This window comes from Vigna unguiculata, chromosome 5 (assembly GCF_004118075.2).
Source record: "Vigna unguiculata cultivar IT97K-499-35 chromosome 5, ASM411807v1, whole genome shotgun sequence".
Taxonomy (NCBI): Eukaryota; Viridiplantae; Streptophyta; class Magnoliopsida; order Fabales; family Fabaceae; genus Vigna; species Vigna unguiculata.
In genome coordinates, this window is record NC_040283.1 from 15,624,989 (window position 1) to 15,642,036 (window position 17,048).

General features: G+C 31.7%; 3 protein-coding genes across 3 annotated transcripts; all 3 read right to left on the minus strand.

Annotated features, from left to right (window-relative positions):
- Positions 1-5,929: 5,929 nt before the first annotated feature.
- LOC114184288 (F-box/LRR-repeat protein At1g55660-like) lies at positions 5,930-7,918 on the minus strand. The gene is made up of 3 exons (XM_028071579.1): positions 6,783-7,918; positions 6,526-6,690; positions 5,930-6,443 (listed from the first exon to the last, which is right to left on the minus strand). Exons 1-3 carry the CDS (start codon positions 7,821-7,823, stop codon positions 6,168-6,170), a joined length of 1,482 nt encoding a protein of 493 aa, XP_027927380.1. The 5' UTR covers positions 7,824-7,918; the 3' UTR covers positions 5,930-6,167.
- A 2,127-nt stretch (positions 7,919-10,045) lies between these two features.
- LOC114185946 (F-box/LRR-repeat protein At4g14103-like) lies at positions 10,046-12,179 on the minus strand. Its single transcript, XM_028073922.1, has 3 exons — positions 11,030-12,179; positions 10,771-10,938; positions 10,046-10,698 (listed from the first exon to the last, which is right to left on the minus strand). Exons 1-3 carry the CDS (start codon positions 12,065-12,067, stop codon positions 10,378-10,380), a joined length of 1,527 nt encoding a protein of 508 aa, XP_027929723.1. The 5' UTR covers positions 12,068-12,179; the 3' UTR covers positions 10,046-10,377.
- Positions 12,180-14,735: 2,556 nt separating this feature from the next.
- LOC114184266 (F-box/FBD/LRR-repeat protein At1g16930-like) lies at positions 14,736-16,757 on the minus strand. Its single transcript, XM_028071557.1, has 3 exons — positions 15,596-16,757; positions 15,336-15,509; positions 14,736-15,259 (listed from the first exon to the last, which is right to left on the minus strand). The coding sequence occupies exons 1-3, from the start codon at positions 16,664-16,666 to the stop codon at positions 14,975-14,977; spliced, it is 1,530 nt and encodes a 509-aa protein (XP_027927358.1). The 5' UTR covers positions 16,667-16,757; the 3' UTR covers positions 14,736-14,974.
- Positions 16,758-17,048: the final 291 nt, after the last annotated feature.

A 17,048-nucleotide genomic window follows, 5' to 3' on the forward strand; every position in this document is an offset into this window, starting at 1 on the left:
TCTAGGGTTTTGAGCGACAGGTACGCTTGCTTAGACGAGAATGGCTCGCCTAAGCAAGGCCGCGAGGAGACTTATTGTATTTGCTGATTGAATCCTCGTCCAGGCGAGAATCTTTGTGTGGGTTGAGCGACTTGAGGTCTCGCTCAGGCGAGGAGAGCTCACCTAAGCGAAATGACGAGGTACAACCACTGTTACACGCTCGCTCAGGCGAAGTGGGCTAGCCTAAGCGAGACCGAGGTTCTAGCTTGGGCGAACAGACATGGCTTAAGCGAGAATGGCGCGAAGCTATGTGTTTGTGTACTGTTTGGACTGTTTGCTTGTTATTTCCTAAAGGATAGGGATTATATGCTTGTGTTTGTGGTGTTTGGGCTTGAAGGACTAAGTCCAATAGGGGTTTGGGATGTGCTTGATGGTTGGATGCATGATGGGCATGGAATTGGTTAAGTTCCCGTCGGCTACTAATGGGCAAGGAGTCCTTAGCATGGTGATTACATGCATCAGACGCACGATGGGCAAGGAACTGTTATGTTCTCGTCGGCTACTATTGGGCAAGGAGTCCATAGTATGGTGATTGCGTACGTGCTAGGGTCCAAGTTATGAAGGCTTGGATGATTTACTACAGATGAGGAGTCTGTAGGGCAAGACTATGAGCGAGATAGGCTCATAGGGTTGGACCACGAATGGGTTAGTTTCGAGGAAGCACAATGAAGTCCCAAGACCTAGTTCATGTATATGACTCATGAAGGACTATGAGGTCATGGTTGGGTAATTTGAAAATCATGAAATTTTAGTTATGTTATTTTGGGAAGGGTGGCATAATTATTTCATGTATCGGTTTATATATTGTGCATAGCTCACCCTTTCTGTGTGTGTGTGGCGATGATCGAATAACTCGTTATCTGGGAGCAGATGATTTGACAGGTGGGCCAGGAGATGCATAAAAATTAGTAATATTCCTTAGGGATGTTACATAGTTCACATTTTATGCACACATTAGCTTATTTAATTGAAATCAATACATGGATTAATAAGATTAACATGCTAAAAACAAATCAACTTGCATTTTTCATATCCAATATGTGTACTTTAGTTCTTAGTTTGTTAAATCTATCTCGAGCTAATGGTTTTGTGAAGAAATTAACCAATTAAATTTTAGTTTTAACAAACATAATTTTACAATCACCTTTTTGAACATGATCTCTAATGAAGTGATGTCTGATCACAATATGCTTGGTTTTAGAGTGTTGTATGGATTCTTAGTTAGTTTGATTGCACTAGTGTTATCACAATCCAAGAATTGATGTTTTAGTCAAATGGTTTGAGCACAACCATGACCATCTGCTATGTATTATGCCTCATTTGTGGAGAGTGCCACACATGATTGCTTCTTACTATTCCATGATGTTAAGCTTGAGTCAATCTTCAACCTTTGTGTTGTTCATGTGAAACTCAAATTCAACACACACTTTAAGCTTGATCAACACGATAATCTTCAAGTCTTCACATCTTCATCAATTTATCATAGGTTCATCATCTCCCAATGCAATGGCTTCATGTGTCTTCATCAAATCTTCAAGCATCAAATCATCAAACCATTTGTGATAACATTATATATAACATGTTGAAAAAATTTGACACTATATTTTAATATTGTTTGCAGCTTCAAAAGCATGAAGATGATGAAGACAATGAAGAAAACCTTTTAGATTAATAAAGTTACAATCATGTAGTAAAGAAATACTTTTATATATATAGTTTTTTTTTTTTTACTTTTTAGTTTTAACTTTAATAACTTGATCCTTAATTAGTAATGATTTCACGACAATTATTTTAGTCATGTACTTTGAATTCTTATAATCTTCATATATAAGTTTCAATTATATATATTTTCTCATCGATCATTTAAGTGTTATTTTCACTTAATGTTGTGTAGTTTCTTGTTGTCTAATGTTGTGATTTGAGGATAAATATTGCAAATATCCATCTTTAATTCTTGCATAAGCAATTTATAAAAAATTCAAAAGACTTATTTTACATAAAACAACAGTTTAATAAATATGACCTAAACCTAAAGGCAATACATATATTAGTGTGGTCTAAAGCATAAAATAACAATTTAATAAATGTGGTCTAAAACAAATTAAAAATCACAAGTTGAAAACTGTGATCATTCCTAAGATTTCCGTCCACGATTTTGAAAATGTTGTCATATAAAAAATCGTAGCTTATTACCTACGACCACACCAATCTAGTCCACGTCTGAAAACCGTAGCCTAAATATTAGACCACAGTTTTTATGATTTAGGCTACGATTTTAAATATTTTTTGAAATTTGAATGTTAAAAAAACACTTCAACTAAGCTAGGTTATCATCTAATATTTTAAAAGTAAATAAAAACTTGGATGGCTAGGTAAAAGCAGTGTATGATTGAAAAAATTAGAGCTCAACTATCTAACCATTTTTTTTTTAAATTAATTGAAACAACCACATCGGACAACTACGACAGAAACTACATCGAATACATCGAAGAACTAAAAAGAATCCTATTGTCTCCTAATAAGTAACACTACCAACAACATCAAATAATCGCTTGTAATAATGTAATTACAAAAGAAACAATAGGTAGGAGAGGCAGAGAAGGCAAAAACCGTTGTGGGTCTTGGTGAGGCAGTAGATGAAAGATGTTGTTGTCGATTCTTTTTATGAACAAGAAGCAATTGGCTACTCCAACCAACTTATATTTAAAAGTCCTAAAAAGATGTGTATAAAGATTTACATGCACACAATACTCCAAATTCTACTTCATTCTCATTTTCCTTGTTAAACAAACTTTGAATTCCTATTGAATCCTCCTCTAACTAGTGGGGACCTATATGTACATGACCGTGTGTAGTTGCACCTTTTGATTTTGTTAAAATTATAATTAAGTATTTAAAAAAATTATTTTTTTCGCTAATTACTTTCACTGTTATGTTCTACTGTTATTAGGTGTACACAAATTCTACTGTTATGTTCTACTATAGGAATGAAACTATGTGTTTTTGTATAAATCATTCAATAGTTTATAATAGTCATGTACCTAATCTTATTGTGCAGATAAAGTATGCTAACAATCAGTACTTGGGTCTAACATACCTACTCTTGTTCTGCACATTGAGAATTTAAAAAACAAAAAAAAAATTTATCATCTTGAACAAGTTTTGAAAATTTTAATTTCAATTAGCTCAACATCTTCAAATGAAGTTAAGAACTCGAACATAATTGCTTAAAATGAATATCGAGCACAACTTACCTTTATCAATACTTCACTAAAGTAAGAAGGATTTGTTAGATTATGAATCAAATTAGATCAATTGAACAATAAACCCTATAATTAATTGAGCAATTTCTAATATCACAAAAAATAAAATGTGGAAATATACTTAATAGTTAGGAATAATAGATAAAAGCTTATACATGATCTTTTAATTGTAGAGTCTTTGAAAGTTTCCTTCTGATTTTTTCTTTTGATAGAGAAAAAGAGAAAGGAACATAAATATAACCCAAATCGCTAACAAAACTTTTGAACAATTCAAGTTCTTGTAAGTAACAAAATTCATATAACAACTTCCTTTGATGGAAAAACTTGAAAGACAGTGAAATTAAACGAGACTAACAAGAAAGTACATCTGTTTTTGTGACAAAATCAGGTGTTTCGCATGCTCTATACAAACTTTAATACATGGTTTGCACGTGAATTCAAGTTATTCTCATTGGCAAATAGAAAATTGAAATTCAGCAGCTATCATCACGTGATCTCGAAAGAGAGGGTGCAAGTTATATGCAATTCATCCACATGACCGTTGATAGTTAAAAGATTTGAGGTTGAGGCATCTAAGGTAACCTTGTATTGTATTTCTAAAACAGCATATGAAAATCTCAAAACTTTAAGACTTCACAGTAACACTGAACTTTAAATATAGGAGGATTGTGTAAAAGGATGAAAGAGTATATATAGCTGTCAGCTTCAAAAACACTGAGTTAGGTTGGAGAAGGTAAAAGGAAGGTTTTTCCACCATGGTGTGGTATGTGCATGGGTGATTTCATAAGTCTAAACAAAAAATATATAATGGAGGAGAGGTTTAGAAGAAAAAATATATAAACTTAACAACAGTGGTAATATACATTAAACTTGTTATAATGAAGTAAAATGTTAAATTTATCTATCTTCTAAATTTCAAAAATGTTGACCTATATAAAAAGCTAAGCTTATTGAGACATCAATTTATGTTTATAAGTCTTATTAAAAGATATATTTTTGTATAAATTACTATACATACTTATAGTGAGTTGTATTTTCTTATTTCTTGTTCTTAATTAGTTTCTCCTTTTATTTGTGATTCACACTTTCCTTTTATAATCCTTTTTGCCACTTTATGCGTTAAAAAATATCACGTTATTTTGATATTTTGAATTCTTTGGAGGTTACTCTATGCCACCTAAAATATAGAACATTCATTATAATGAGCTCTTTTAATACAAAGAAATTAATTTAAAATATGTACTTTTTATCTATAAAATCTTGTAAATAATATACCTTATATCCTTAATGAATAAGTAAAGGATTGCTTAAAAATTATCATTTTTCATGTTATAATATGTTCTCACAATCCGACAGAAACAAAAACAAAAAATAAAAAATGAAAGATAAAGAAGGAAAACAAGACTTGTTTTCTTCACATTCACTACGTGAAAAAACCAAATCCACATGCAAGAAAGTTACACTTTACTATTATACACTAAGAAACTGTTATTGATCAACATTTTTCAAGTTAAAATCTTCAAGTTAAAATCTTCATGAAGTCCATAAGAAAACAAAGGGCGATTGTGTGAATTCTATTATGCCAAAAAATAGGTTTTCTTTAAACAAAGGTTAACCGTGTGAATTTTCATGTAACACACTAAGCCTCTCTATAGACACCAATTGTTCTAACATAGAATTAAGAAGAAAAAACAACACGACTTTAGAGGATAAATATATAAAAGTTTTCTCATATAACTACTTTAAAATTTATTTTTTAAGTTATACACTAAACTAATTTTAATTTTATTCCCTTGAAGTCAAGGGTAAATTAGAGTTAAACAATAGGTAAAAATATGCAAATATATATATATATATATATATATATAATAAATGACCTAAAAATTTATTACTTTAAAGTTCTTTTTTAATGTATTAATTTTCTATTCATAATTTATATTTCTTAAATCTTTTATAAAGTCTATCTTTTTGGGAAAAAAATACAACAATTTCTGTTTTCTTCCTATTAAATATGTTTCTGGACAAAAGATTGTTACATACTCTATTAAAAGACTATCATAATGCCTTTATGTTAGACTAAAAGAAACTCACAAAATGCAAGTCCTGCCATTAAAAGAACATAGCATCTTAGATCTCAACTACACTTCCAAAATAGAAAGAACTAAAACAACTAATTAATAATCATATTATAATAATCAATTAAAGTGTAAAATGAAGTTATAATTTGGCTATATATTAATGGAACTATTAATTCTTAAGAAGAGTTAAATTTTCCTTTGGAATAAAGAAAATTTGCAATTTTTTTTTTTTGAATAATGTAGAACTCTAAACTTGTACTTAAATATTTAGTAGTTTTCCTATCATGTGTGATTTGATTTACTATAAATTTTACTTCAGTGTGATGTTGATATCATATTAAAATGAACTTTAAACCTAATTAACTTTACAAAACTAAATTATAAACTTTTCAATCACTTAATGTAATCTTATAAAATAAGATTTACAACTAAATACTAAACTGTGATCTATATACTATAGTTTACCATTTACCTGTTGTATAAAATTTCTAATATCATTTCAACCCCCGAGGTAAAACAACTAACTATCATTTCAACCAAAGACACAAATAGTAATCGTGATTAAGAATCCGAATTAAATATTTAAGGAAATTTATGTCTATTTAAGGAGTGGTACAACAATTAATCTAAGTCTCCAACAAGAAAACCGAAATACAACAGAAAGCATCATTGTTCTAAATATGCAACTAAATTAAACGTTGATCTAATAGCCAAAATAACATACTCTTAAAGAGATAGACTTGTTGCCATACGTGGGTAATCATGGGGATTTCATCAAATCCAATTTCTATCTGAATATAATCTCACAATCTTCTGAAGACGTCAAAAAGGAGGAAATTCTCTCTCGTTGTTTTCGCTTCCAAGTAGAAGTATTTGGCATCAAATCATATTTTCTCAGATAAACAATCTCTAAAGATCGTCCGTTGTTCATGAAAAATTCCACCAGCTTGTATTCCATATCTCGACCTCTGTAGTTAAAAATTTCTAATTCCTTCAGATTTTGAACCATGCTGGTAGGGAAAACAGATTCAAGATCAACCTCACCAAAGTAGTTGTCGAACGCCTGTTTGTATATATGAGTGTGTATAAGTAACTGAAAAATGCATAGCAGTTAAACTGAAATACCAAACACAACATTTCTTTACCTTCTCAAAGGAAAGCACTTTAAGGTTTGGACAATTTTGAAACAAGTTGAATAACACCTTTGCAATCCAGTAACGGCTAAAATCATCAAGAGAATAATCAGGGATAAGCTTTATCTTATACATGTTTCTGAAAGTGGGGAGCTCCGGTTTAGAAACATATAGAGCCTTCAAACATAAACAAGAATTAGATGACAGTAACAAAGTTTCAGTTCTTTAACACAAGAAGACAAACTAAACAAACAAAAATAAATGAAAACCTTCATGATCGGTTCTGATATGTGGAGTAATGTCAGGTTTTGCAACTCTCCAAAAAAGGTACAAGCTTTCTCAGAACGTGAATAGAAGTTATTCAAATTTGAGAACTCAAGCATACAATCAGAGGCTATGACTGCCTCTTCAATTGAAGGAACACTTTGAATCATGTTCAATTCAAGGGCTTTACCCTTAATGGAGAAGAACTTCAGATTTGGTGCATTCACATTCACTGTGTGAGTTCTATTAAGAGATAATGTCAACCTCAGAAGGCTTTCAGACTTCACAGTAATACTAGTCTCTGATTCATCTTTCAGATCCCAACCAAGCATCACAGATTTTACGGTGGAACTTGACATGCAAAGGTTTTTGACTTTGCCCTCATCCTTCATCTTAAACATCATATCTTCTAGTCTAGGGCACCGATCGAGAAACCTCTGAACACAATTCTCATCCACCAATAAAAAAGGCAAGAAGTGAACAACCGTTACATTGGGCAACCAAACATTTTCTGGAACATCCCACCCCGCAGAAAGGGTTAGACGCAAACTAGTTAGAGTCTCTGATGTAAAGATTGCAGGTGGAATAAAAATCTTCAATGACTTAGTTATTAACCTAAACATAAGACTAAGATCAAATTGCTGCACCTTGTAAGTGGACACTGCAGCAGCTGCGGACATCAACAATGATCTATAATCCTTTTCCATCCTTTCAGTGAAATTCCTCACAGATACGTTGAGAGACCTAATGGGTGCTTCTGGGTTTCTCTCTCTCAGCACTCGATGAGCTAAGAGTGTGAAGATGTGAAACAGTCTAGGATGGTCAGAAGGATTGCCATAGATATCGAAAGTTAACTCAATTTTGGGAAGTTGTAAGAAAAGGTCTCTCCAGGTTGTGGATAAAACTGAGGTGGCTGCAGCTTCTTTGAGATCCAAGCGTGAAAGAATGGAGAGAAGAACAGATTGTGGAAGTGCACTGATTCTATCAATCTTATCAGCTTCTCCATCTACGGTTCGTCTAAGGATCTTTGCTGAAGGTTCCGCCATTTCAGAGGGAATGGGTTTTCGACACTTTAGGATGAGAGAAAAAGGAACAATTGAAAAGTCGGCGCATCTTTGCTTCTCAAACCCTAGGAAGAGAACCTTCTAACTTTATAGGTAGGGTGGAGTTAGGGATTGAACAAAGCGCGTTGAAAAGTGGACCTATTTTTTATGTAATTAAATTTTAATATACATTTAATTTGTAAGACAAGACCACAGTGATATTCTTTAAATTCATTAACTGACATCAAATTATTTATTTTATAATATTACAATTTCTGTATATGATTTGTTTAAAAAGTTCACTTTTAAGGCATTTAATAAAGCTAAAGGTATGGAAATAATGTTATTTCTATAATTAAGATGAGATTCTGTAATAAGTTATAAGTGAGGATTGTGTTTCAAACTTAATTTTAGTTAGTTTTTTATTTGTATTAACATAAAACTAGTTCAACTTTTTTATCAGTTAATTAATGCACTTGTGTACTTGTGCAAAACATTAATAATGTGTCAGTTACAGTTAGAATATAAAGTTAGAAGGAATCTATATAGATATTTTTATGAATAAAGTTGAGAGATAAAATTACCATGAATTTATATGGATACCGTGTAAACTATTCAGAATGAATCTAGAAAAATAAAAGGTTGTACAGTTATTTAAAGTTAATAATTATCTTACCCATTGGTTAACATATGTAATTAAAGATGAATATTTAATTCATTAAACTCACATCTTTCATTTACGACTCTTCTTTTTCACATTTATTTATAAATCTTTTCGTCCTCATATTTTTCATTCGCATAATATCTTTTATCATTCTTAACTTATTTATACATTCATAAATTTTTTCACACTTATATATTTTATTTACATTCATTTTTTTTCATTTATATTCATCTTTTTTGTCGACACATCTCCTTTATTAACATTATTTTTCTATCTCCTGCATCCACATTCATCTTTTTATTTACAATCATCTTTTTCATCCATTATAATTTTTTTCTTACTTTTTATTTATAATATTTGAAAATAAAGATACTGTACAATTTTTTTAAGTCATTACTGTCGGCCACGTCAATCCTAAACTATTTAAGTAAAAAACTAATTTAAAATTTAGTTATAACTAATTAGAGTTGACATTCAAAATTTGATACTAACAAACTAGAGTTATAGTTTTAGTGCCCCATACACATGCAAAAGAAAAATTAACACTAATAACTATTGCAAAGAAAAATTAACACTAATAACTATTTAGTATCAACTTTTGTTTGTTAGCATCGATTTTAACATTAAATATGTTTTTTCTCATAGTGTTGTAACTTTTATGGGTATTAATGAGTTGTAAAGGTCTAATAATAATAAAAATAATAAAAGTTACATAACATAAGTTATTTTTGTAGAAAAAAAGTATTCATTAAATAATATTTAAGTATGTCTTCAATTTTTCTAATTCACACCACTAAAATGGAAATGCAATATTAATATTTTATGCATGTATTTATAGTCATAACATCACTATTATTGCTTCAATCTAAATAGAAAGAAAGTAAGTAACTACTCAAATTTTTTCTATTTTTTTATTTGATATGGTTTGATGTTGTTTCATCTCTTCAGAAATACTTATTTCATCAACTCTTAGATTCTCCAAAAATTGAAGTTAAGAGTCATTGTTTCGTGAGACGTTCTAAAGTATATAAATCGAAATCAAACTATGATTAGATTTTCTTAAAGACACATGGAGATTTTGTACTAACAAATAGTAAAAGAATATATATAAAAGAAAAGGACACCACATCTATACTAAAACTCTAGAAAAAATTTGAGTTTTTTCTATGTAAGGAAAGCTAACATTCTATCTTATTCAACACAGAACTTCTAATTCCCCTTAGATTTCTAAGAACTATTTTAATATTACTGCTGTGATAAACATGGCTATTTAACAAACACTAATTGCTCTAAAATTGAAATTATTTTCAATTTATGCCATTTGGATACATCCAAAAAACGGTTACAAAAGAAGATCTATTATTGGTTAAGATATTAAGTTCTTTCACAATAAATGTTGTATTGACTATTATTTTCAAATTGAATTGATATATAAGAACTATTTCATTGCCTTTGTAAATGGGGGAAGTGCATTGTTAACAAGATTATAAAAAAGAAATAAAGAAAACAAATATTTTAGATTAGTGGTTTTCTTAGTTGTGCAATTTTTGAGATATAAACATATTAAAAAATAGGATTTTTGGATTGCGTTTCACATACAGTTTTCAAGCTTCAAGCGATTTCCTTGAAGATAATCCTAATTGAAAAAACAATTACCTCAACTCTTACCTCGATAAACCAGAAATATAAAAATCCGACTCAACCCACCATGAAATGGTGGACTAAGTAGGTTGGTTGTCTAAATACATGCAAAAAGTAAAAGCTCAGTTGGCTGTCCAAGGAACCAGAACAGTGGTGTTCGACAATGGAGCATGCAGTAGAATATGACAGACAATATTAAAAACGCAATAAAATAACATACTTTTAAAGAGATAGAGTCGTTGCCGTGGACAATCATGGGGAATCCAAATTCCTTCTGTATATAATCTTTGACTCCGACTTATGTCTGAACAAAATATCACATTCTTCTGAGCACGTCATGACGGAGAGAATTCTCCCTTCTTCGTTTGGTGTCCAACTTCCCCTCACATTATCTTTTCTCAGAGAAACAATCTCTAAAGATTGTCCATTCTTCATGAAAAATTCCACCAGCTTGTATTCTATGTTTCGGCATCGGAAATCAAATATTTCTAAATTCTTCAAATTTTGAACCATGCTAGGAGGGAAAGCAGATTCAAAATTGACAGGAATGTAGTTGTGGATGTCATCAAAGACCTGTTTGTATGAGTGTTTATAAGTAACTGAAAAATGCACAGCAATTAAACTGAAATACCAAACACTACTTACCATCACTTTCTCAAAGAAAATCTCTCGAAGGTTAGGACAATGCTCCAACAAGTTGAATAACACCTGTTGAATTCTGCTACGGCTAACATCATCATAATAATCAGGGATAAGCCTTAACATGTACAAGTTTCTGAAAATGGGCATCGCCGATGTAGAATCATATAGAGCCTTCAAACATGAAAACAGGAATTAGACGACAATAACAAAGTTTCAGTTCTTTAACACAAAACAAACTAAACAAAAAAATATAAATTAAAACCTTCATGATGCCTTCTGATATGTCAAGTACTCTCGCGTTTTCCAAAGCTCTCATAAAGGTGGAAGCGTTTTGAGAGTGTATTGCGGACTGAATAGTATATTCAACATCTACAACAGCCTCATCAATCGAAGGAGAATTTTGAGTCATGTTCAATTCACGTACTTCACCAGTAATGGAGAAGAAACTCAGATTTGGTGCATCCACATTCACTTTGTGACCTCCCGTAAGAGATAATGTCAACCTCAGAAGGCTTTCAGACTTCACAATTATACTCATAGTCTCTGTTTCATCCATCTGATCCCAACCAAGCCTCAGACTTTTCAAAGAGGAACTTGACATGCGAAGAGTTTTGACTTTAATCTCATAGTTCGATATGATCCCTATCATAAGCATCAGATCTTGTAGCCTAGGGCACCCATCGAGAAACCTCTGAGTGGAATTCTCATGCATCAATGTATATGGAATGAAGTGAACATTGATTACATTGGGCAACCAAACATTTTCCGGAACATCCCACCCCGCAGAAATGGTTAGACGCAGACTAGTTAGGGTATCTGATGCAAACATTGCAGGTGGAATAGCAATCTCCAATGACGCAATTAATAAACTACAGGTAAGACGAAGATCAAATTGGTACACCTTGTAAGTGGACACTGCAACAGCTGCAGACATCAACAATGATGTATAATCTTCTTCCATCCTTTGAGTGAAATTCCTCACACATACCTTGAGAAACCTAATGGGTGCCTCCGGGTTTCTCTCTCGAAGCACTCTATTAGCAAAGAGTGTGAAGATGTGAAACAGTCTTGGATGGTCAGAAGGATTGCCATAGATATGAAAATTTAACCAAATGTTGGGAAGTTGTAAGAAAAGGTCTCTCCAGGTTGTGGATAAAACTGAGGTGGCTGCAGCTTCTTTGAGTTCCAAGCGTGAGAGAATGGAGAGAAGAACAGATTCTGGAAGTGCACTGAGTCTATCAATGTTATCAGCTTCTCCATCTAGGGTTTGTCTAAGGATCTTTGCTGAAGGTTCCGCCATTTCAGAGAGAATGTGTTTTCAACAACTTTAGGATGAGAGAAAATGGAACAGTGGAAAAGTCGGCGCTTGTTTCTCATATTCTAGGAACTTTCTAACTTTATAGGCAGCGTTGAATTAGGGTTTGAACAAAGCAGTTGAGCAGTGGACCTATATAAAATATGTAATTAAATTCATATATATATATATATATATATATATATATAATTTTTAGGAAAACACCCATAAACTGAAATCAAATCATTTAGTTTACAATTACAGCTTGTGTTAATGATTTTGTTTGAAAAGTTCACTTTTAAGACATTTTAATAAACTAAAAGTTTGGAAATAATATTATTTCTATATTTAAGATGTGATACTGTAATAAGTTATAAGTGAGGTTTATGTTTCAAACATAATATTAGGTGGTTTTTCATTTTATTAATTTAAAACTCAGTTAAACTCTATCGGTTATTGTACTTGTCTCCCTATGCAAAACATAAATAATCATTAATAATGTGTAAGTTACAGCTAGAAGATAAAGTTAGACTGAATTTATAAAGATATTATTTATGAATAAGTGTAAGATATGGTTGGAAGATAAAATTACCATGGATTTATATGGATATCTCTTAACTATTTTGTATGAATCTAGAAAATAAAAAGTTTACAGTTATATAAACTTAATTGTCTTACCATTGTGTTTGTTAACATATGTAATTAAAGATGAGTATTTAATTCATTAAACTCAATCTAGGGAAAAATTAAATTTTATAAGTTTCATTTGATTTTAAAAAATGAAATATAATTATGAAATAAAAATAACTGTTACTTATAAATTTGGTTAAAAATTGCGTCTATATATTTTATAAACAATCCAACTCTCTTTCATTTAATTTTCAAATCTATCTATTAATTATAATAATAATAACAATAATACAAATTATTTTCTATCATACATTTTTCATTTTTGCAATAATAATAATAATTATTATTATATAATTCTAAAATATTAGATTTTTATAAGATAATATATATATATATATATATATATATTAAATAGTTATATTAAATACAATAATAAATAAATAACTAAATGAAGTGCATTCATCGATAAAGTACTTTTTAAATACTAATCATTTTATAATTGATTTTATATAAATTTATTTGGTACTTATTTAAATTAAACTAGTGTAGTTTTTGGATTCAAAATCGGCTTATATATTTTAATTATGGTGAAAAAAGAACATACATGATCGCGGGGACAATTTTGCAACTTTCACAAACTTTTAAGCTTTGATTGTCCAAATAATTAAAGATTAAAAGCTTTTATGTTTCGGTTTCTCAATAATCGAAGCCTAATAGATCTTGATTTTTCAAATATTCCTGCTATTTTTATTGTTTTCTATCTGAGTGTAGAAGTTTAGGTATCGATTCTAAAATAACCAAAGCATAAAGGTGTTTACCGGTGCTTATAATTTCATTAAATTTTCAAAATTGTAACTTTTTCTTTACTATTTTATGTTTCAACTGAGCCCAAGCGTTAAATTGAGCAAAATTAAAAATCTCTTCAGTGTCAACTTTTTTTTGTTTAAAGATCACCTCATTCCTATGTCTCCAAATTTCCTTAACCATAGCCAGCCACATTCCTTTCCACACTGTGTTTTGCCTAGTGTTCAAGCTTCTCATGTTGAAAATGTATCCTAGCTTGGTTGTGATGCACTGAGCTCACCCCTATCCAGCTATCACACATTTTCCACACCTTTTGAGACACTATACAAGAGAAAAATAGGTGTGATACTCTCTCTTCACAATCTAGGCATAACTCACACAAAGAATGTTGTAATTGGACCCCCTTCACCGATAATTTATCCTTTGTCGGTAACTTATCCCAGAGTATTCATATTAAATATGAACTCGTGCAAATTGCTTAAAGAGTTTATCTTATGGGTATGGAAGAGTGTAAAGTCATTTGTATGGACATGTTTTGTTAACAAAAGATGATAAACCTCTCATGCAATTAAATCTTTCTAAGAAACTTGATGTGACATTGAAACATTTGAGTCGATGTAAAGCAATTTCTCTTAACAAATGGTTTTATGAATTTGCTTTTCTTCACTTTAGGATATGAGAAGGATTTTGGTGGTTAGGAGTTTGAAATTTGTTTCTTGAAATCCTTTGTATTTTTGCTTGAATTAAAGATGTTGTTCCTTCTTCTAAAAGGTTTACGAAAACTTGATGTTGGGTACATATACATAGTTTTTCTTTGAAAGATTGGCAATCAAACACGATTTTGTCATTGCACATGGCTAAGGGTGTCAACGTGAACATATTTAACTCACCACAATTTGAATAAAAAATGAATGACTCCAACTTTGCTCATTTTACAGAAAACTAGAAATTTTACAACTCACCTCAACAAAAAAGATAATTTTTTTTTCTCAATCGTTAACTTAGAAATCAAGTAACATTGGCTAAATTACAAAGCAAAGAAAGGGAATGCGAGAAATCTAGTACACATTACGAAGGAGGAGCATAATCTTTGGTAGAGTAATTGTATGTTTCAATTTAGTCTTATAAGAGAGATACTCATAAGATGGTTATTCATTTTTTTTTAAAGGTTTAGACAAGGCTATTGTTCCTTATTTATTTCATATTTATTAATACTGAAGAAAATAAAACAAAGAAACCATACAAAACAAAAGCCCAGTTGGCTCAGGAAGGTACACAATACAGACTCGGCGGAACATGAACCAGAACCATTGTTTCCAGCCAAGGAGCATACAATCTAATATGACAGAAGCAATATAAAAAGCCCACCGGTCTATAAGACGAGGCAGGTGGCGATGTTCAACAAAAATAACATACTTTTAGAGAGATAGATAGACTTGTTGCCATGGCTAATCATGGGAATTTTGTAAAATCCAATTTCTATTTGAATATAATCTCACACTCTTTTGTGCACTTCCTCCGGAAGGAGAGAATTTTCTTTTTTTGTTTTCGCGGCCAAGTATACCTACCTGCCTTTTTCGAAGCATCTTTTCTCAGAGAAATAATCTGTAAAGATTGTCCGTTCTTCAAGAAAAATTTCAGCAGCATGTATTCCATTTGTTCACCTTTGAACTCAGAAATTTGTAATTCCTTCAGATTTTGAACCATTGTAATAGGGAAAACAGTTTCAAGTTCGATATCAAAGACGTTGCTGCTGCTCAACATCTGTTTGTATATATGAGTGTGTATAAGTAACTGAAAAATGCACAGCAATTAAACTGAAATACCAAACACAACTTACATCTATCTTATCATGAAAGGAAAGCACTTGCAGGTTAGGACATCTTTGAAACAAGTTGAAGAACACATCCTGAATGCCGTTACGGGTAAATTCATCAAGAGAATAATCAGGGATAAACTTGATCTTATACATGTTGCTGAAAGTCGGCAACTCATTTGCATGAACAAAGAGAGCCTTCAAACATATAAACAAGAATTAGATGACAATAACAAAGTTTTAGTTCTTTAAAACAAACTAAACAAACAAAAATAAATTAAAACCTTTATGATGGGTTCAGATACGCTGAGTACTCTCACGTTTTGCAACTCTTTGAAAAAGGTAGAAGCTTTTTTAGTATCTGCATGAAAGTCTTTCCAATATGTGCCCTGAGCCGCATATGCAACATCTATAACTGCCTCATCAATTAAAGGAAAACCTCGAATGATGTTCATTTGAAGCACATGACCGCAAATGTCCAAGAATTTCAGATTTGGTGCATCCACATTAACATTGTGACCTCCCCTAAGATATAATATCAACCTCTCAAGACTTTCAGACTTCACATTAATACTCATCCCTCTTTCACCTATCGGATCCCAACCAACCCTTAAAACTCTCAGGGAGGAACTTGACACGCGAAGAGTTTTTACTCTAGGCTCATCCCTCGTTGGTGTGGCCCTAATCGTAAACATTAGACAATCTAGCCTAGGGCACCCATCCAGAAACCTCTGAGTAGAATTCTCATGCGTCAATCTATATGGAATGAAGTAAGCGTACCTTAGATTGGGCATCCAAACATTTTCCGGAAGATCCCACCCCACAGAAAGGGTTAGACGCAAACGAGTTAGAGTCTCTGACATAAACATTGCAGGTGGAAGAGGAAGTGAAGATACCTCAGTACCTTCACTACAGGAACCAATAGCGTAATCAATGGTCATCATCTTGCAAGTGGACATTGCAGCAGCTATGGACATCATCAATGAATTATAATCAAGTTTCATCCTTTCAGTGAAATTCTTCACAGTTAGCCAGAAAGCTTTAATGGGTATTTCTGGGTTTCTCTCTCGAAGAATTCTGTTAATAAAGAGTGTGAACAGGTGAAAGAGTCTAGGATGATCAGGAGGATTGCCATTTCCATTGAAATTCAACTGAACATAGGGAAGGTTTAAGAAAAGGTCTCTCCAGGCTGTGGATAAAACTGAGGTGGCTGCAGCTTCTTTGAGGTCCAAGCGTGAGAGAATGGAGAGAAGAACAGATTCGGGAAGTACACTGAGTCTATCAATGTTATCAGCTTCTCCATGTAGGGTTTGATCTAGGGTTCGTCTAAGGATCTTTGCTGAAGGTTCCGCCATTTCAAAGGGGATGGGTTTTCAACTTTGGGATGAGAGAAAATGGAACAATCGGAAAAGTCGGCGCAATCTTAGGTTCTCATATCTAAGAAGTGACTTTCTAACTTTATAGGCAGCGAGGATTAGGGTTTCAAGAAAGCCCTTGAACAGTAGACCTATATTTTATGCAATTAAATTCCAATATAATTTAATTTGTCGGAAAAGACCATGGTAATATTCTTTATATTCATAATCTGACATCAAATCATTTGTTTTATAATTACTGTATCTGTTCATGATTTTCTTTAAAAAAAATCTCTTTTAAGACATTTAACTAACTAAAAAGTATGGAAATAATATTATTTATTTAAGATGAGATCATCTATTAAGTTATAAATAAGGATTG

Coding starts and splice junctions, on each gene's coding strand:
- LOC114184288 (XM_028071579.1), bottom strand. CDS start 7,823: ATGGCGGAACCTTCAGCAAAGATCCTTAGACGAACCGTAGATGGAGAA. Junction 6,691..6,782: donor TATCAGAACCGATCATGAAG/GTTTTCATTTAT, acceptor TTATGTTTGAAG/GCTCTATATGTTTCTAAACC. Junction 6,444..6,525: donor AAGTGCTTTCCTTTGAGAAG/GTAAAGAAATGT, acceptor ATATACAAACAG/GCGTTCGACAACTACTTTGG.
- LOC114184266 (XM_028071557.1), bottom strand. CDS start 16,666: ATGGCGGAACCTTCAGCAAAGATCCTTAGACGAACCCTAGATCAAACC. Junction 15,510..15,595: donor TATCTGAACCCATCATAAAG/GTTTTAATTTAT, acceptor ATATGTTTGAAG/GCTCTCTTTGTTCATGCAAA. Junction 15,260..15,335: donor CCTTTCATGATAAGATAGAT/GTAAGTTGTGTT, acceptor ATATACAAACAG/ATGTTGAGCAGCAGCAACGT.
- LOC114185946 (XM_028073922.1), bottom strand. CDS start 12,067: ATGGCGGAACCTTCAGCAAAGATCCTTAGACAAACCCTAGATGGAGAA. Junction 10,939..11,029: donor TATCAGAAGGCATCATGAAG/GTTTTAATTTAT, acceptor TCATGTTTGAAG/GCTCTATATGATTCTACATC. Junction 10,699..10,770: donor TTTTCTTTGAGAAAGTGATG/GTAAGTAGTGTT, acceptor TCATACAAACAG/GTCTTTGATGACATCCACAA.